Source organism: Xyrauchen texanus, chromosome 40 (assembly GCF_025860055.1).
Source record: "Xyrauchen texanus isolate HMW12.3.18 chromosome 40, RBS_HiC_50CHRs, whole genome shotgun sequence".
Classification (NCBI taxonomy): Eukaryota; Metazoa; Chordata; class Actinopteri; order Cypriniformes; family Catostomidae; genus Xyrauchen; species Xyrauchen texanus.
Window position 1 is genome coordinate 33,283,902 of NC_068315.1, and position 8,991 is coordinate 33,292,892.

An 8,991-nucleotide genomic window follows, 5' to 3' on the forward strand; every position below is an offset into this window, starting at 1 on the left:
TTTCACACCATTCTTTGTAAACCCTAGAAATGGTTGTGCGTGAAAATCCCAGTCACTGAGCAGATTGTGAAATACTCAGACCGGCCCGTCTGGCACCAACAACCATGCCACGCTCAAAATTGCTTAAATCACCTTTCTTTCCCATTCTGACATTCAGTTTGGAGTTCAGGAGATTGTCTTGACCAGAACCACACCCCTAAATGCATTGAAGCAACTGCCATGTGATTGGTTGATTAGATAATTGCATTAATGAGAAATTGAACAGGTGTTCCTAATAATCCTTTAGGTGAGTGTGTATATATATATATATATATATATATATATATATATATATATAACACACACTGGCAGCCAAAAGTTTGGAATAATGTACAGATTTTGCTCTTATGGAAAGAAATTAGTACTTTAGTTCACCAAAGGGGCATTCAACTGATCAAAATGTATAGTCAATTCAGTAAACCTCCAATCAGAGGATAATGGTCTAATTGTCTAAAGGCTTGACATAATTTTCTGGAATTTTCCAAGCTGCTTAAGTTAACTTAGTGTATGTAGACTTCTGACCCACTGGAATTGTGATAGTCAAATAAAAGTGAAACAATCTGTCTGTAAACTGTTGAAAAAATGACTCATGTCATGCACAAAGCAGATGTCCTAAACGACTTGCCAAAAATATTGTTTCTAATATTAAATCTGTGGAGTGGTTAAAAAATGTGTTAATGGTATATGTAAACTTCTGACTTCAACTTAGTGTGTGTGTGTGTCCATGTACCATGAGAAATGTCTTGATAAAATAATCAAAACAGTACAATTTGTGTGCATGCGTCACATCAGGTTTTCTGGATGACTCTTCCCTTAGAAACCATCATTAAGTACAGACTATATTAAACAAGTATTCAGTACATATGTCTTTACTTTTCTCTGTCTTTTCTTAAACAGTATAGTAAGTCTTTTTGTTGTTTTTGAACCAACAACAAGCCTTGTATAAATCTGAGCAATTTGTTAACCACATAGCTAAATCTAGAAAAATTGAACAAACTCTGTCTCCACTCCACATTACTCTGTCTGTCACATCACTCCACATTACTCTGTCTGTCACAGCCAAATGAGGGAGCATTACCGTGGCATGTAGCGTTTATGTCGGAGCTGACATTAGCGAAAGTTGATGTAATGTAACTTTATATACCTTAGCAACATAGCTTTATGTGGCCCGTCTCGTCATTGTTTATCACAAGCAAAAACGTAACTTGGGAAAAACAATGTCACTACATACCCTGTCCCCTCAATCTCTCAAAAAGTTAACACTACATTAGCTACATCCCTCAATATATGTTACCTAAATTAGGTAGCTTGCGCACCTCGTTAGGTGGCAAATAGCTGGCAAGCAACTGAAATTAGCGCCCTAAAAAAAACAGTAAATACATTGGTAGCTAATATGTATAGCTAATACTCGTTAAATCTCTTTGAGTGATGGGTGAAGATGAGTTTAGGTACAGATGCTGCATTCCATTCAAGTCGGATGTGGGATATTCCACTTGATATCTCTGATCTCCGACTAAAGTCATTCCAATACCAGATGCTCAGATGCAAAACTGCAAAACTCCCATTAGTATAGCAGATGTTTGACTGTCCCAACCGTTTTTCTGCCACGGCACACTTTTTACAATTAAAAAAAATCCCATGGCACAACCATCATCGATAGTTTTCCTTTTCAAGAGCTTGTCCATGTTTTCTGTCTGTCTTTGTAGAGTGAACTCGTAATGCTTGGAATTCGGCTATGCAAAAAAATAAAATAATAATACGTACTGACAGAGGTTGGATCTGGCATTCACTAGGACCCGGGAGCAGCTGCCTGGCCTCCATTCACCAGTTCAAATGTCAAACGCACTCCATGAAGTTTACAGTACCTCAGAATCTGTACATCGTATCGTGGTGTATTTGGACTTGTTTAAAACAAGAGAATTTGCTTTTAGCAAGTGTATGAAACAATTTTTCATATTCTTTTTATGTTTCATGAGAGACGCATGGCAAGTAAGCCACATAAGTTCATAACATCTGTTCCTCTATACTGTGCACAAATATACAGCTTTTAGTCTAAGTAAAACAATACACCTGTTGTATTCTATAAATTTATTCGGTGTGATGAAGCATCATTTTGTGGGCATGTGAGGAGATACTTTTGCCAGCAGACTAGCGTTTGTTAGAACAATAATGTTATGAATGTTATGAAATATTTAAACTGGTTGCATAAAATACTTTGTAGTCGAAAATATACTGAATTGTCAACTTTATAACTCTAACATCTCTATGCCTTCAAAGAAATACCAGAAAAAAAAAAAATTTCATTTTGATTAATTTCATTTCCATGGCACTCCTGACAATCTTTAACGGCACAGTGGTTGGGAAACACTGGTTTAGGACGCCAAATTGTATTACAGAAGTTTTGGCTGACATCTCTCAGAGAGCCACAGTTTCTTTTGTCTCCCACATTAATTTTCTTGGAGTGTTTGTGAAGGGGGTGGGAAGGGGTGACAGTCGTTAACAGTAACACAAATTTCAAATTAGAAATTAGTCAAGTTATTGCTTGCATTCAAAGCAGGAAGTTTTACATCCAATCACATTAATGATGTTAACAAATAAATCAGACAATGCACAGGCAATTTTGATCTCCCAGCAGTTGTGGTCTTGACCAGTCTTGAAATAAAATCCCAAGACAAGACTGAGTGAAAATTGATTGATTGATTGACATTGTTTTACAATGAAATTATCAAGTAGCATCATAGCAAAATGCGGTCGATTCCAAGACAAGACATTCAAGAAGTCAACCAAGAACGATCTTGAGTACTACAACACTGGGTTGAAGTCATTAAGACTCATTTTTTAACCAATCCACAGATTTAATATTAGCAAACTATAGTTTTGGCAAGTCGTTTAGGACATCTACTTTGTGCATGAGATGAGTAATTTTACCAACAATTGTTTACAGACAGATTGTTTCACTTTTAATTGACTATATAAAAATTCCAGTGGGTCAGAAGTTTACATACACCAAGTTAACTGTGCCTTTAAGCAGCTTGGAAAATTCCAGAAAATTATGTCAAGCCTGTAGACAATTAGATTCTGTTAGGTATTATAAGTATTATAAGGCCTACTTTCAGACTCTTTGCTTGACATCATGGGAAAATCAAGAGAAATCAACCAAGACCTCAGAAAAAAAATTGTGGACCTCAAGTTTCTTTCATCCTTGGGAGCAATTTCCAAATGCCTGAAGGTACCACTTTCTTCTGTACAAACAACAGTACGTAAGTATAAACACCATGGGACCACGCAGCAATCATACAGCTCAGGAAGGAGACACATTCAGTCTCCTAGATATGAATGTAATTTGGTGCGAAATGTGCAAATCAATCCCAGAACAACAGCAAAGGACCTTGTGAAGATGCTGGAGGAAACAGGTAGACAAGTATCTATATCCACAGTAAAACAAGCCTATATCGACATAACCTGAAAGGCTGCTCAGCAAGGAAGAAGCCAATACTCCAAAAATGCCATAAAACAAAGCCAGACTACAGTTGGCAAGTGCACATGGGGACAAAGATCTTACTATTTGGAGAAATGTACTCTGGTCTGATGAAACAAAAATTGAACTGCTTGGCCATAATGACCATCATTATGTTTAGAGGAAACAGGCTGAGTCTTGCAAGCCGAAGAACACCATCCCAACCATGAAGCATGGGGGTGGCAGCATCATAATGTGGAGGTACTTTGCTGCAGGAGGGACTGGTGCACTTCACAAAATAGATGGCATCACGCAAAAAATACGTCGACGCAAAATATGCGCGTCGATTCGTCAGACCCAAAACAAAGATGGCGGCGCCCAAGAGTAGTAGCAACACGAGTGGCTCCTCAGACTATCAGAAGTGCAAGGCACTCGTTCCTCTAAAGTATGGGAATTCTTTTACATTAAAGGAAACAATTCCGTGATATGTCGTCTTTGCAAAATGGACGCACGCACAGTATTCTTAAGGTGAAAGGAAAGTGTCAGAGTGTAAGTTGATATTTGCATGTGAATGAAGATGCTTTTTTTCAGTATGTTCAACATAAATGTTGAATTCTAAATGTTTATTTTCATTATTTATTTTTTGTTGGAAAAGCACTTTCTGTATTAGCTTAAAACCCCCAAGTTTACAATAGTTACTGTATTCTTTCAATAGCTCTAAGAAAGGGTGGCTGGGTGACCTTTTTATTTTTTTATTGAATGCTAGACATCAGAATGCATTATTTTGCTCTTGTACACTTTTACTTGAATTTTATTTTTGAGTTTAAGAAAAAGGTGAGTGGCAGAGTGTATTACTACTATATGTTGTTGTTATTTTTATGTGAATGAAGAATTAAAAGATGCACTTTTTTCAGTAAGCTAGGACTATGTGTTTTCAACATAAATGTTCAATTCTGTTGGTTCAGGAAGGACGCCATGACAGGCTGCTGGCTCCAACTGTCGCTGTTAATTTGTATTTATTTTTTGTTGGAAAAGCACTTCTGTATTAGCTTAAAGCCCTCAAGTTTACATTGGTTACTGTATTCTTTCAATTGCTCTAAACAAGTACTTTGGGTGACCTTTTTATTTTTTTATTGAATGCTAGACATCAAGTTGTTGTTATTTTAATCTGAAAGAAGAATTACAAGATGCACTTTTTCAGTAAGCTAGGCCTATGTGTTTTCAAGGCTTCAAGGTTTTATTGAATGCTAACTCTGACTAAGAATGCATTACTTTGCACTTGTATAGTCTTTTATTTTGGAATTTTAAGAGCAATAAACATATATTGCAATGTTAAGGAATTAATTTCCTTTTCATTGAGATATGTAAATCAACATGTGTAAATTGCTATTAGTCAATTAATGGGGAGATAATCGAAATCGCATCGAAATCGAATCGGACTGGAAAAATAAATCGCTAGATTAATCGCTTAAAAAAATAATCGTTTATCCCAGCCCTAGCCAGGAAGTTAAAGCTTGGTCGCAAATGGGTCTTCCAAATGAACAATGACCCCAAGCATACCTCCAAAGTTGTGGCAAAATGGCTTAAGGACAACAAAGTCAAGGTATTGGAGTGGCCATCACATAGCCCTAACCTCAATTCAATAGAAAATGTGTGGGCAGAACTGAAAAATAGTGTGCAAGAAGGCCTACAATCCTGACTCCGTTACACCAGTTCTGTCAGGACAAATGGGCCAAAATTCCAGCAACTTATTGTGACAAGCTTGTGGAAGTCTACCCAAAATGTTTGACCCAAGATAAACAATTTAAAGGCAATGCTACTAAATATTAACAAAGTGGATGTAAACTTCTGGCCCACTGGGAATGTGCTGAAAGAAATAAAAGCTCAAAAGAAATAATTCTCTCTACTATTATTCTGACTTTCACATTCTTAAAATAGTGATCCTACTGACCTAATACAGGCATTGTTTTCTACAATTAAATGTCAGGAATTGTGAAAAACTGAGTTTAAATGAATTTGGCTAAAGTATATGGAAACTTCTGACTTTAACTTTATACAGTATACTGTATTACTGTGAATTTCTATATATACTTATATTTTCTATTCACTTTTTATTTTTATTTGCATAAGGCATATCACTTCCGGAACAGTTGATAACAAGAGAAGGAATGAACTGGATCTTACAGTTTAGTAACAAAAGGCAATACTTTCTTAAGTCAAGTCTTGTATCAGAAGGGTCAGTAGCCTCTACATATGACTAAAATTCCAGAATCAGATGGAAAGACTTTGATAGCCTACTTGAGTATGTAAGTTTTGAGTGTGGTAGATCTTGAGAACAAACCCACTCATATCCAACGTGAACATCTTTATGGCATTGTTAATTAATTCTGTTTGTCAGAAAGACTAAATGGTTGCAGGCTTTTGACCATCTAAACTCTGCATGTTAAGACAACAGACTGCATGCTAAGACAACAGACTGCATGCTGAAAATATCTAACAGCTAATGTGCAGTGCAGAACTCAGAAGTTTCAATTTAGAAAACAAACAAACACTCAACTGTACACGCACTCCGGTGCATGCAACAGCATTTGTTTGTTTCTTGTGTAATCAGAAATCCTGACACAGTTACACAGAACTCTTAAACGAACGACCTTTGGAATAACCTGCATTATGCGGGTGGGAAGGAGTGTAAGATTTCCAAAGGAGTATAATTTCCAAAGAATTAATCATTTAATTAATTAAAATTATCTCCTAGTACACTATGTGTAGAAAGAACAGGGAAATCAATGTATAATAAAAAACATTAATTTAAATGTTCAAATGACAATAATTTACATAAACAAGTATATGGGGGGTTTATGAAGAGATTATGTTTTGGATTATACATTTCACAGTTTTAAATCCTTGTGTATACTTAAAGAACACTTTTTTATGGATTTTTAAATAGTTTAATAACCTGGGGGTGGGGGGAGAATCCTATTATTGTTATTATTGGGAGCTCTGTATTTGTGCTCTGTTTATGCAGCAAACCCTATAGTGAAAACTTAAAAGTATTTTTGATGGTTCGCCTTATGATGCCATTAAAATGTATTGGTCTATCTTTCAAGCACGACAACTGCTATATTGATGAATATTTGTTTTTAAAAAGACAATTTAAGTAATTTGGTCAAACTCTTGAACCCTCGGACTGTCATATTTAAGCCCTATTGTCAGACAGAAGTTGCAAATCAAGTTTGCGTGACATACTTCGCCTACGACTAATGCACCAACAATGTGGGGGGGAAACGTCGGGAATTTTCTTAATTTATCGAGTTCATGTTAATTAAATTAGATCATTGATGGAGGGAAAATGTTATTTAACTGTATTAGCTGTAACTGATATAATCTCCAAATCTCAAATATCGTATTAAATGCAAGCGAGCGAGGCGATAAACTCCCATTTAAAAAAAAAAGACACCGGGCTCAAATAATCACCCGAAACTGTGTAGTGGGCTCGCGCCAAGGTCGCGTCGCGTTCTGTGAAAAATTGGGTGTAAACCGTGTCCGTTTCTCCAAAGGAATGTGTTTTAACCGTGACAATATAGTCATGCAGTTGTGGTTTTATTTAATTGTTTTCGTGTTACACTGTCTTGTTGCTCAGTAATTTTAACTGTATGCCATAAAATATTGTTAAACTGAAAAATATAGGCCTTATAATAATAATGAACACGCGTGAGAGTTCGGGAATGCTTCCAGAAGACCCACCTTCTCTGGCTGTAGCGCCTGTTATGCCCAACAGTAGCAGAACCCAGAGGAGACCAAAACTTCTCTCCGCCTCCATCGATTAGTCCTCCATTAATCCATAGTCTTTCAGTATTTAAGTCCAGATCCCTTACGCGTTTAATAGATCTTCCGTGTTTAGTTGCTTTGAGATTAATATGCCTGTTTTTGTCTCTTTGTTATTTCCCGAATACCAACAACTTCCTGGCAGGAAAGCGTGCGCCAGGCTCTCAAGTGTGAGTGTTCGGCATAATATGCGCGCTCCCGTGGAGGAGTGGCAGTCCAGATTGACTTCAACAACCCAACAGCTCTACTGCTACATGCATGCAGTCTAGTCATGGAGTATAGATCGATTTTACAGTTGTTTCCTCAAAACGTACAATAAACGACTTTAAAGTTATTATATTTGTGTTTGTTCAACTTCGGGCACTTTTAGTGGACTTCTGAAAGTAGTCTTTTTTGAGTGAGGAAAAAAAGTAGTCTACTAACAATGACAATCAGTGCAAATACATGCACCACATGAGATTTATGTCATTTATTTCAGAAAGCCAAGAAACTTCCCTCCACACTGTCATTTCCACCACATCTCGTTTGGCGGAAATGGCACGAAAATACTTTTTGTAACGCTTTTTTTTTATTATTATTATTATTATTATTATTTTTATGAAAGACGGACTCACATGCACATGTGAAGTCTTGCTAAGACTAATCAGATAGCTTAACATTTATATATCATAAATACACACAATTAAATAATATTTTCACATTTATGGCAAAATTACAGCTCGTTCGTAAATTACAACCAATAAAATATTCTGCTCACAAGTGATATTTAGCCTAACTTTAATTTTCTTAGAACATCTCAAGCATGCTCTTCATTGAAACTTTTGTAGACTTGGTTAGCAAGTACACTAACTTTAAAATAAAGAATAAATTAGGGGCACTTGGGCAGAATATATCTGGTGTGGTGGAAACGACGCCACACAAAAAAAAACTAAAATAACCTTTTACAATAGAGGGAATATATTCTGAATAATTTGCAGTTGATTTGACATCTTTAGGTCATATGGTCTTGGAGTTTAATGGATTTAAAGGGACCAAATATTATATTTAAAAACAGGGATTAAATAAAAACGACCAAAAATAAGCATTGTGCAACAGAGGGAATAATATTTGGAGTAATTTGCAGTTGGTTTGACATCTTTAGGTCAAGCAGTTTGGAGTTTAATGGATTTAATGGGACCAAATATTCTATATCAAAACTAGCAAAGAAAAACTCACTCAAATAAGCCTCTTGCTATAATGCGATCTTCATTCATGGGAATTTGGAGAATGCATGAGATGTATCCTTCGTGAGCACTCACAACCCACAATTCTTTACTTCAACAGAAATGTCTAAAAAATAAATTACGCCAATTTCCCAGTAAATATGATGTTCAAACACAAGGAATGTTAATTCCCAGGTTGAAGTACCTCAGTATATGGGTGCAGATTATCTAACATGTATAATTATATTAATATATAATTCAAGTATTAGACTAAAAGTACACCTGTAAAAAATTTTTCTTTTCTCTCTACATCATTATAACTCCTAAAATGTACCTCATACATTCCCTTCTAAAGGGACTTTGTTGCCTTCTCACTCAAAGCGCTTGTCCTTGTTAAATAGTGACGTGCTGTCATAGCAACCATGTTACGTTCCATTTCCATTGTTCGTACGAAGGCCGTCTCGTTTA

General features: G+C 36.0%; 1 protein-coding gene across 1 annotated transcript in view; it reads right to left on the minus strand.

Moving 5' to 3' along the window:
• Nucleotides 1-7,467, minus strand: part of erbb2 (erb-b2 receptor tyrosine kinase 2) — a 144,434-nt gene extending 136,967 nt beyond the window's left edge. Inside the window, exon 1 of the mRNA XM_052113070.1 lies at nt 7,241-7,467. Coding sequence (XP_051969030.1) covers nt 7,241-7,316 — 76 coding nt within the window. The 5' untranslated portion in view covers nt 7,317-7,467. The remainder of the gene's footprint in view (nt 1-7,240) is intronic.
• Nucleotides 7,468-8,991: the final 1,524 nt, after the last annotated feature.